At 40.3% G+C, this 12,103-nt stretch overlaps 1 protein-coding gene across 2 annotated transcripts; it reads right to left on the reverse strand.

Moving 5' to 3' along the window:
- Positions 1 to 2,565: 2,565 nt before the first annotated feature.
- On the reverse strand, positions 2,566 to 9,368 carry arl4aa (ADP-ribosylation factor-like 4aa). 2 transcript variants are annotated; one of them, XM_060944243.1, is made up of 3 exons: positions 9,241 to 9,368; positions 6,218 to 6,249; positions 2,566 to 3,860 (listed from the first exon to the last, which is right to left on the reverse strand). In XM_060944243.1, exon 3 carries the CDS (start codon positions 3,782 to 3,784, stop codon positions 3,179 to 3,181), a length of 606 nt encoding a protein of 201 aa, XP_060800226.1. In that variant the 5' UTR covers positions 3,785 to 3,860; positions 6,218 to 6,249; positions 9,241 to 9,368; the 3' UTR covers positions 2,566 to 3,178. The 2 variants fall into 2 exon arrangements, with proteins under 2 accessions (XP_060800226.1, XP_060800225.1); XM_060944242.1 differs by lacking the exon at positions 6,218 to 6,249.
- Positions 9,369 to 12,103: the final 2,735 nt, after the last annotated feature.

The raw sequence follows: 12,103 nt of genomic DNA on the forward strand, positions 1-12,103 counted from the left end.
GCATCTCTTTGGTCAGGCATTAAGATTATTATCTACGGCACTATAAATTAACTTTAATTCAAGCAAAGCAGCATGTTACAAAGTACAGCTCAGACGAGTTTAACTTGGCCGAATTGTTTGTTTAGTTTACGGTACAGAACTTCCACCTGCTATAAAATGCTCCCATGTATGATGTATTACGGCAAGATCCATCATACACACACCATTTCCTTCCAAAAGCAGTGTGAGAAATAAAAACAGAGCAAAAACACTGATTCCCTTCAATACCCAGACGTCAATGAATTGGTTTGTAATTCAGTTCAACTTTTATTTATCCAAAAAAAGAAAACGTGTAAAATGGTAACAGGTTGTTTGGGAAGCAATCAGCTGGCATCAGGGCTCTGACAGTTTCAGTTGTGGTGAGATCTGATGACATGGCTGACTGGAAATTGAGATAAGCCACTGGTTCAGAGGTTACGCTCATGTAAAGCGCTAAAGCACAAACTGAAGATTGAGTCATAGATGAACATGCACACTGCTGGAAAATTACTGTCCTTTGGTGCTCTGCCAGAGATTGTTCAGAAGGTGTGAATAATACATCATTAGGGTGGTCCAAGGCTAAAGTTAAACATTAAACCTAGTGTTTAGAAGTAATCAGGAATGAAAAGGATTCACGTTTGTTAACGCCGTTCTTCTTAAACTGTTTAGAAGATTAATACATGGAATAAAAAGATTGCTCATACTGTCAAGCACATTCTTTAATCCTTTTACTATAATTTTATTATTATTATTATTATTATTATTATAGGAACATTATGTGCAACCAAACATACATTGTGTAATTATGTCACGTTTAATAGTTGTATTTTTGTCTTTATAACTCGACACCATTGTAATTGAGCTCTTGCCCACCATATGTTTTACAAGATTTAAATAAATGAAAACAAAAATGAAATCAAAATATCAGACTGGATTCTGGAAACACTGCATGGCTGTTCTTGCTGAAAAATGTTGGACAGCGAGTAAAAAGGATTCCTGATTACCATAGAGCAGCAGTCACTATTAGTAGCAGTAGTAGTAGCCAGAGGTGGACAAAGTACCCAACTTCATTACTTAAGTCAAAGTACAGATCCAACTGGTCAAATGTTACTCCGATACAAGTGAAAGTTCTCATTGTCTCATTATCTCTAGCCGCTTTATCCTGTTCTACAGGGTCGCAGGCAAGCTGGAGCCTATCCCAGCTGACTACGGGCGAAAGGCGGGGTACACCCTGGACAAGTCGGCAGGTCATCACAGGGCTGACACAGACACAGACAACCATTCACACTCACATTCACACCTACGGTCAATTTAGAGTCACCAGTTAACCTAACCTGCATGTCTTTGGACTGTGGGGGAAACCGGAGCACCCGGAGGAAACCCACGCGGACAAGTGAAAGTTGTCAAGTCAAATTTTTACTTAAGTACTTGCTTTTAAAAATACTTAAGTATTAAAAGTACATTTTCTGTCAACGCATCGTTGTATTATTGCCACAACGCTTACAAAACCTAACGCCGTTACCAAAGACAGAAATGTGAATTCACAAAATGAACGCGTGCTGTGCCATCATGGCGGTTTAACGTTAAGCTAGCTAGTCAGTGAAACTCCACCAGACACTAGTAAACTCTTTTCAAACTCAAAATCATATTGGGTAGCTAACGCTACTAGAAAAGAAAGATTTCTACATTCTGGTTATTTGGCAAGATTATGCTAAAACATATTTCTGAAAGGACTTCAGATAAGTTAACATTATTCATGTTAGCCTAACTCCGCGTTTACATGCTAACTAACAGTGTCCAAGTTAACCAGCTATTTGTTAACATTAGCCGTGGACAAAGCTACGGCGACTTGGCAGGCAAATCCATAGAAAGTCATTTGACTAACCAGACTGTATAGCTACTGCAACGTTATCGCTAGCTCTAAAAGCACAGACAACTTCACTGCAAGCTTTCTCTTGGAATAAAATGTTTATATACCTCAGTATGCTTCTGCAGGTTGGACGGCGAGTTTTTGTAGGCCGTGATGTGGTTCGCTTTCGGCAAACAAAGCAAACATTTAAAACGAAACGAATCTTTATTCCTTTCAGAAAACTGAAACATGGGTTCTAGCTATAGCCCTGAAGTCCCAGAAGAACTGATTCGTTCCATTCTGCCATCAACTGAACATGTTAAATAACGCTGCTGAGAAATCATCGATCTTGATTTTATACAGTCTATGGACATGACGTAACCCTAGTGATTACTGATTGGCTGTCTCAGTGTCAACTGCGAAACAACCGATCACATTTTAGAAAAGAAAAAACATCCACTTTCAAAGCTGCTTCATCGTAACGAGGACCTTGATAGAAAAAGTACGATATTTGCCTTTCAAATGTAGTGAAATTAGTCATAAGTTCCCAAAAAAAAAAATTCAAGTAAAGTACAGATACTCAAAAAAAGTGTACTCAAGTACAGTACTCAAATGTACTTTGTTACTGTCCACCTCTGGTAGTTAGTAGTAGTATTTGAGGTCTGTGAACAAGTACAAAAAAAATGCAAAAGCATAAATGATATTTTTAGAATAGGAATATTTATTTATTTAGCTTGATAAAATATTCACTAAATATTCTCATAGACATTTACATACAGTAAGCATGGCATCTAAAGTGCTTGTAAACAATACAAAAGTTAGAGAAAAAGAAGAGGTTTCTTCTCAACCACCCCCCCAAAAAAAAAAATCCCAACCACACATGAAAATAAACGAGCTGCAGTGTTATAGACCCACTTTGAAAGAAAAAACAAAAACAGTAAATTAAATCAGCACACCTGAATTGCTGATGTTTCATCCTAGAAGCAGTTGATGTCCAGTGTTCTTGATCCTACGTTCATCTGAAATGTTTTCACGACGAGCACACACCTAACACTCATACTTCCTTCATCCATGTTCCTTCAACACATTTCCGATAATAAACGTTCAACCTGCACTGTATTTTATTAATTCCATTCTCCACTCATCTCATAAAGAGATCAGTTTTAAGCCATGAGCTTTAACTAACAACCATTAGACTATGAAACTGATAAAACTCAGTCCGCTGATAAACGTCATGGCCAAATGAGGGTCATCCCACAGCATCACCATATAAACCCAGTTCTATGGCTTTCAGTTGTGAACATTTCCCCATCACTTCTTTTTCTGCTGCTTTAGCCTCCTCCTCTGTTTGATGATCATGTCATACAGTCTTTCAAGTCCTTCTAGCAAACCATCGCCAATTATAGCACACGAAGGCTGCAAGTGCCATGGTGTTGAGGCGCCAAGTTCACCCAGTGCCAGCATCTTCTCAATTTCTGCCAGGGTCATAGAGTTCCTCAGGTCCTGCTTATTTGCTACAATAAGCATGGGGACACCTTGACACTCCATCGAGCGTGCAAGCTTGTGAAGTTCAGTTTTGGCCTCATCCATCCGCTCAGCATCCACAGAGTCGACCACAAACACAATGCCATCAGTGCAGCGAGTGTAGGACTTCCAGAGTGGACGCAGCTTTTCCTGACCGCCGACGTCCCAAAAGTGAAAGGTCACCGTTCCTGGGCAGCCGAGAGCTACCTTGACCTTCTCTGCATTAAATCCTTTCGTAGGCACAGTGTTCACAAACTCATTAAACTGCAGTCTGTACAGGATGGTGGTTTTGCCTGCAGAGTCCAGACCCAAAATTGTAATGTGCAGAGACTTCCAGAAAGGAAGATCAGAAAATATACTGGTCTGAAGAGAGATCCAGTTTCCCATTTTCATCTGGTGTGGAGTCAGATTATGAGAAGGCAATAATAAAGATCCATAACTGAATTTCTGGTTTTACTGCCAAAGGTTCCTAGGAAAAAAGAAGAAATAGAAACAAAAATACATCAGTGATTTAAAAAAAAAAAAAAACTGAACAAATGGGCAGATAACTTATTAAAGGGTAATGTTAGCAATATAACAGATTTCTGAGTTGGCCCAGTATCATCAAATGCCACCTTAGCTAGTTAACCAGGTAACTAATGCCAGGGATCAGACTACACAAACTCAGGCAGATTGACACGATTTTGTCATGGCCACAAAATAATTTCGGGCCAGAATATGAACGGCAGAAACAACAAATGGGCCTTGTAGCATGACAATCAAAGCACAACGATGTGACGTCTGAGATGCCCCACGACACCAAGACGAAAAGTCAATCATGTGCAGTTTTTTTTTCTTTTTATATTTTCTTTTCTAATTTGACAACTCCTACAACGTGTTCCTTGACATTCCTTCTGTAGGCATGATCAGCAATTTCTTGACCTTCCTCCCTGATAACACACAAGGACGTGAAGTATGTTTGGTCAGGGTCAAATCTGTCATGCTGCCAGCCTCTCAACTAAAACGCAGCGAGAATTTAAAGCTAGACGGCCTTTCGATTTCATAAAATTGGTGAAATTTCGTTTCCTCTGAAATTTGGTCACTGTGATACATTTTTATTTCTGTAATATCTCACAATTAATTATCAGGCCATTCTGTGGCTGGGAAGTTCTTTAATTTGAGGGAATTCCGTAGCAAATAACATGCACAGTCAAACGGACAGAGGAAGTCCGTGTGCGCATGTGCAAGTTTACCTCCTTCTTCTCTTGGATTTTACAGCAGCTGGCATCCAGAGTTGCATTACTGCCACCTACAGGTTTACCTTTGACTGTGCACTGACAGTTACATCATTCTGTCGCTAAATGAACAGCTGATCACACCAAGGTGCTCGCTGAGCGCTGATATTTATTAGTTTGGTCCTGCGTTTCCTTTCCTTCGCAGCATAACATCTTTTCTTCTCGCTTTCTGTCACTGTAGTCAGTCTTTCACGTTTCACTCGCACACTCTCATCCTCCATTTTTCTTTCCTGTTTCAAATTTGTTTCCCACAGTGCTTTGCACGAACGGGGAAAGCCCACCACGTGATGCATGACGTAGTATCTTGAACTGGGTCATGGTGAAGCAGGAAAAAATAGCTGAGAATTTATTATTATTATTATTATTATTATTATTATTTGTTCTATTTTAAAAAAACTAACAAAATTGGAAGTCTGTGATTCAAATTCAGTAGCTTTCAGTTCACTAAACAAAAATAATTGGGTGTCGGGGAAAATTCTTTTTATGACCTACACTTGAAAAATCTGAAAGGCAGTATAGCTTTAAAGGAACAGTCCACCGTACTTCCATAATGAAATATGCTCTTATCTGAATTGAGACGAGCTGCTCCGTACCTCTCCGAGCTTTGCGCGACCTCCCAGTCAGTCAGACGCAGTCAGACGCGCTGTCACTCCTGTTAGCAATGTAGCTAGGCTCAGTATGGCAAATGGTATTTTTTGGGGGCTGTAGTTAGATGCGACCAAACTCTTCCGCGTTTTTCCTGTTTACATAGGTTTATATGACCAGTGACATGAAACAAGTTCAGTTACACAAATTGAAACGTAGCGATTTTCTATGCTATGGAAAGTCCGCACTATAATGACAGGCGTACTAACACCTTTTGCGCGCTTCGGCAGCGCATTGATACGGAGTTCAGATATCAATGCGCTGCCGAAGCGCGCAGAAGGTGTTAGTACGCCTGTCATTATAGTGCGGACTTTCCATAGCATAGAAAATCGCTACGTTTCAATTTGTGTAACTGAACTTGTTTCATGTCACTGGTCATATAAACCTATGTAAACAGGAAAAACGCGGAAGAGTTTGGTCGCATCTAACTACAGCCCCAAAAAATACCATTGGCCATGCTGAGCCTAGCTACATTGCTAACAGGAGTAACAGCGCGTCTGACTGCGTCTGACTGACTGGGAGGTCGCGCAAAGCTCGGAGAGGTACGGAGCAGCTCATCTCAATTCCGATAAGAGCATATTTCATTATGGAAGTACGGTGGACTGTTCCTTTAAGGCACATTAATTGCCTCATCTGACATGGTGACCATCGAATGACAAACATTTCATGTAGGCTGATCCCGGCATAACTAACCAGCGATGATGTCATCTAATATCTAACTCTGTGGTTTTCCAAGTGAGGCCCATGGGGTCAGAAATTTTATAAAGAAATGATCATCAACATTAATAATGACTATACGAGTGACAAGTTATAGTTATAAGGATAATTGTAAGGTTATGTGATTTGGCGGTGCTACATCTTCTGCCAGACACTATTTACTATTTTCTCAGTATTTCTTATACCATACCTGATACCTTCTTCTTAAATCTCAGGCTGGAGCTAAATACAAAAAAAATATATATATGTTATGCTACAAAATGCTTCAGAGCCAAAGTTTCAGTGTAACTGGTTTGCATATGATGACAATGATAATGATGTCCATTATAAATAACTGTGATAGTGCACAATTACCAGAGGTGGACAAAGTACCCAACTTCATTACTGAAGTCAGAGTACAGATCCCACTGGTCAAATGTTACTCCGATACAAGTGAAAGTTGTCCAGTCAAATTTTTACTGAAGTTAAAGTACTGAAGTACTTGCTTTTAAAAATACTTAAGTATTAAAAGTACATTTTCTGTCAACGCATCATTGTATTATTGCCACAATGCAAAGACAGAAATATAAATTCACAAAATGAACGCATGCTGTGCCATCATGGTGGTTTAACATTAAGCTAGCTAGTCAGTCAGTGAAGCTCCACCTGACATGCTAGCAAACTTCAAACTCAAAATCATATTGGGTAGCTAACGCTACTAGAAAACAAAGATTTCTACATTCTGTTTATTTGGCAAGATTATGCTAAAACATTTCTGAAAGCACTTCAGATAAGTTAACATTATTCATGCTAGCGTAACTCCGTGTTTACATGCTAACTAACAGTGTCCAAGTTAACGAGCTACGTGTAAACGTTAGCCGTGGACAAGGCGATGGCAACTTGGTGGGCAAACCCATAGAAATTCATTTGATTAACCAGACTGTATAGCTACTGCAACGTTATCGCTAGCTCTAAAAGCACAAACAACTTCATTGCAAGCTTTCTCTTGGAATAAAACATTTATATCCTTCAATATGCTTCCGCAGCTTGGAAGGCGAGTTTTTGTAGGCCGTGATGTGGTTTGTTTTCGGCAAACAAAGCAAACATTTAAAACGAAACGAATCTTTAATCCTTTTAGAAAACTGAAACATGGGTTCTAGCTATAGCCATGAGTGTGTGTATTCCCCAGAAGAACCGCCTCCTTCCATTCTGCCATCAACTGATCGAGTTAAATAAAGTTGCTGAGGAATCACTGAACTTGATTTTATACAGTCTATGGATGTGACGTGACCCTAGTGATTACTGGTAGGCTGTCTCAGTGTCACCTACGAAAAAACCAATCACGTTTTAGAAAAGAAAAATAATAAATCCACTTTCAAAGGGGGGGGGGGGGGGGGGCACAGTGGTGTAGTGGTTAGCACTGTCGCCTCACAGTAGGTCCTGTGAGGTCGCCAGCAAGAAGGTTCTGGATTAAAGCCCAGTGGCTGGCGAGGGCCTTTCTGTGTGGAGTTTGCATGTTCTCCCCCTGTCTGTGTGGGTTTCCTCCGGGTGCTCCAGTTTCCCCTACGGTCCAAGGACATGCAGGTTAGGCTAATTGAAGAAGAAGAAACCTTTGTCACATGCACACTTCAAGCACAGTGAAATTCATCCTCTGTATTCAACCCATCTGAAGCAGTGAACACACACACGCACACCCAGAGCAGTGGGCAGCCACACTAGAGCGCCCGGGGAGCAGTCAGGGGTTAAGTACCTTACTCAAGGGCACTTCAGCCCAAGGCCGCCCCACGTCAACCTAACTGCATGTCTTTGGACTGTGGGGAAAACCGGAGCACCTGGAGGAAACCCACACAGACACGGGGAGAACATGCAAACTCCACACAGAAAGGTTCGAACCCAGAATCTTCTTCATGTGAGGCGACCGTGCTAACCACTACACCACCGTCAATTGGTGGCTTTAAATTGACCGTAGGTGTGAATGTGAGTGTGAATGGTTGTCTGTGTCTATGTGTCAGCCCTGTGATGACCTGGCGACTTGTCCAGGGTGTACCCCGCCTTTCGCCCGTAGTCAGCTGGGATAGGCTCCAGCTTGCCCGCGACCCTGTAGAACAGGATAAGCGGCTACAGATAATGGATGGATGGATCCACTTTCAAAGCTGCTTCATATTAACGAGGACCTTGATAGAAATGTAGTGGAGTAAGAAGTACGATATTTGTCTTTCAAATGTAGTGAAGTTAGTCATAAGTTTCAAAAAAAAATCTCAAAAAGTGTACTTAAGTACAGTACTCAAGTAAATGTCCACCTCTGATAATTACCCAAGTGTCTGATTGTGCAACAGTTTATATATATAGAATATAAAATAAGTAAGCAAGTACAGTACCAGTCAAAAGTTTGGAAACACCTTCAAATTCGATGTTTTTTTTTTTTTTTTTCTACATTGTAGAACAATACTGAACTCATCAAAACTATGAAATAACATATGGAACATATGGAATTATATGGTAAACAAACAAAAAAAAGTGTTAAAAAACAACGTTTCATCCTTTAGATTCTTCAAAGTCATCACTATTTACCTTGATAACAGCTTTGCACACTATTGGCATTATCTGAACCAGCTTCATGAGGTAGTCACCCGGAATGCTTCTCAATTAACAGGTGTGTCTTGTCAAAAATGGAATTTCTTGCCTTCTTAATGCATTTGACACCATCAACCAGTAAAGAGTAAATAATAAAAATACAGTAAATAGCCCTGTTCGGCAACTGTAGTAATCTATATCATGTCAAGAACCACTCAACTAAGTAAAGAGAAATAACAGTGTCTTTTAGTTAATTAAAATAAAGATAAAACATCGAATTTGAAGGTGTTTCCAAACTTTTGACTGGTACTGTATGTAGTGCCATACATGTCATAAGATAGTCCATGGTGTTTGTTTGTTTGTTTGTTTTTGTAGTGGTGAGCATATTCAATTATAATACAGAGTGACAAATGAATAAAAGTAATATAAAAAAAGCTGAGAAAACGTTTACAATGTCACTTTTAAAGCGAGTGAGACCATTTCCTAAAGGCGCTCACTGACCATTTTGTGTTTTGTTTTCCTTCTGAGTCACAACTAACAGTGCAAACACAGCACAGAAAAACCAACTCCCCACATATGCACTATATTCCCTACTTTAACTTCATGCTACAGTAACTCTAACAAATTCAGAAAGTCAGGGGTTAATAATTTTGTACTTACCACTCGGACTTGACCAAACTTTTCTGCCTTGTTATTTACTGAGAGTCAGCAGGACAGGACAGACAAACCCACAGCACTGCAGCTCCTCTGCTCTGCTCTGCTCTCCTCTCCTCTCACACTGAGCTGCAGCTCCACACACTGCCTCATTTGTTTACCTTTGAAATGATTGGTCGCCGAGAAGCAAGCGCTTCATAAACTATGACGCAATGTGCAGGTGCAAGTTCAGGCCACTTTTGCATAGAGCAGGGCTTTTCAAAGCGTGGCAGAGTCAGCCCCGCCCCCCTCAGAGAGCAAATAAACAGCAGCGCCCCCCCCCCCCCCCCACACACACACAATTTTTGTTGTTGCTATACTTAATGTTCCATTCGTATTTAAAAAAATGGTTGTTGTACACATTTTTTTTCTTTTACACATTATAAACATCTGTGCTTTTTTAAAACATCTTGTTTTTACGACGGAGCATTAGGGCCATTCATGAAGGAGAAGATATGTTTTGATATGACGAGATTAAAGTCGGCGGCACGGTGGTGTAGTGGTTAGCGCTGTCGCCTCACAGCAAGAAGGTCCTGGGTTCGAGCCCCGGGGCCAGCGAGGGCCTTTCTGTGCGGAGTTTGCATGTTCTCCCCATGTCCGTGTGGGTTTCCTCCGGGTGCTCCGGTTTCCCCCACAGTCCAAAGACATGCAGGTTAGGTTAACTGGTGACTCTAAATTGACCGTAGGTGTGAATGTGAGTGTGAATGGTTGTCTGTGTCTATGTGTCAGCCCTGTGATGACCTGGCGACTTGTCCAGGGTGTACCCCGCCTTTCGCCCGTAGTCAGCTGGGATAGGCTCCAGCTTGCCTGCGACCCTGTAGAAGGATAAAGCGGCTAGAGATGATGAGATGAGATTAAAGTCAACATGTCGACATTAAACTCGAAATTCCGAGAATAAAGTTGAAATTGGATGTCGACTTTAAACTCGACATGTCGACATTAAACTTGGAAATGTCGAGAATAAAGTTGATGTCAAGTCGACTTTAATCTCGACAAATACGTTAAATGTCGAGAAAAAAAGTTAATTTTTTTTCTGAGTTTTGCATGCAGAGAGAGCACTGCTCCACACTGAATCAGACCAAGGACTCAACATGCCACCCGTGGACAATTTGGTGAAATTATACTTTGGTATTGGATTAAGCAACAAAGAAATACTCGCTGTTTTAGCGCTGAACCACGGTGTGGTAATAAGTATTAGGACGCTGAAAAGATTGTGCCAAAAACTCCGTCTTTTTAGGAGGAAAAACTACACCGACTTAGAGGAAGTGGCCGCATTCTTGCAAAGCGGAATATCTTCTCCTTCATGAATGGCCCTAATGCTCCTGTCGACATGTCGAGTTTAAAGTCGATCCATCAAGATTAAAGTCGACATCCAATTTCAACTTTATTCTCGGAATTTCGAGTTTAATGTCGACATGTTGACTTTAATCTCGTCATATCAAAACATATCTTCTCCTTCATGAATGGCCCTAATGCTCCGTCGTATGTTTTACACATTATAAACATCTGTGCTTTTTTAAAATAGAATAGAAAGCCTTTATTGTTATCACACAGAGTATAACGAGATTCAGAGCTGCTCCATAAAGTGCACACACACATAGAATAAAAAGAAAAGGTATGTACAATATACAAAATACAAAAAACTACTATTGAACTACTAGCTACTATATACAGACACATTTGTATAGGTCCTGCATGGAGAATACACCCAAGACAAAGCACAGTAGATAAAACCTTAAGGGCAAGTAAAGTGGCTGATAGTAGCAGCATCCAGTGGTGTGCAACCATGTGTAACATAATTACAGTTCAAGTATATTGGCATTATAATAACAGTATATACATACCTCTTTTTTACACATTGTAAACATTTGTGCTTTTTAAAACATCTTTTTTACACATTTTAAACATCTGTGCTTTTTAAAACATCTTGTTTTACACATTTTAAACATCTGTGCTTTTTTAAAACATCTTCATCTCATCTCATTATCTCTAGCCGCTTTATCCTGTTCTACAGGGTCGCAGGCAAGCTGGAGCCTATCCCAGCTGACTACGGGCGAAAGGCGGGGTACACCCTGGACAAGTCGCCAGGTCATCACAGGGCTTAAAACATCTTGTTTTACACATTTTAAACATCTGTGCTTTTTTAAAACATCTTTTTTACACATTTTAAACATCTGTGCTTTTTTAAAACATCCTTTTTTATGCATTTTAAACATCTGTGCTTTTTAAAACATCTTGTTTTACACATTTTAAACATCTGTGCTTTTTTAAAACTCTTCATCTCATCTCATTATCTCTAGCCGCTTTATCCTGTTCTACAGGGTCGCAGGCAAGCTGGAGCCTATCCCAGCTGACTACGGGCGAAAGGCGGGGTACACCCTGGACAAGTCGCCAGGTCATCACAGGGCTTAAAACATCTTGTTTTACACATTTTAAACTTCTGTGCTTTTTTTAAAACCTCTTTTTTTTTTACACATTTTAAACATCTGTGCTTTTTTAAAAAAAAACATCTTGTTTTTCACATTTTAAACATCTCATAGCATCGTTAGCTAGCACCTCTTGGCAGACAACACACTGTGGCAGTGGAGCATCTTCAGATCCAGTCCATGAAAATCCAAACTTTAAATAATCGTGGTCATACTTCCTTCTTTTTTTTCTTGTCCCAGACTCTGTCTCCTCACTCACTGTAGCTGTAGGTACTAAAAATCAATCCATTTTGTCTCTGGCAAAGGCTAGCTGAAGTTCGCTAAATGTCCACAATAGTAACTTATTCTGGTTTATTTTTCCTCACGTCCCCCCCCCAAAGAACTCTGGCGCCCCCTAGGGGAGG

Source organism: Neoarius graeffei, chromosome 17 (assembly GCF_027579695.1).
Source record: "Neoarius graeffei isolate fNeoGra1 chromosome 17, fNeoGra1.pri, whole genome shotgun sequence".
Taxonomy (NCBI): domain Eukaryota; kingdom Metazoa; phylum Chordata; class Actinopteri; order Siluriformes; family Ariidae; genus Neoarius; species Neoarius graeffei.

Coding starts and splice junctions, on each gene's coding strand:
- arl4aa (XM_060944242.1), bottom strand. CDS start 3,784: ATGAAAATGGGAAACTGGATCTCTCTTCAGACCAGTATATTTTCTGAT.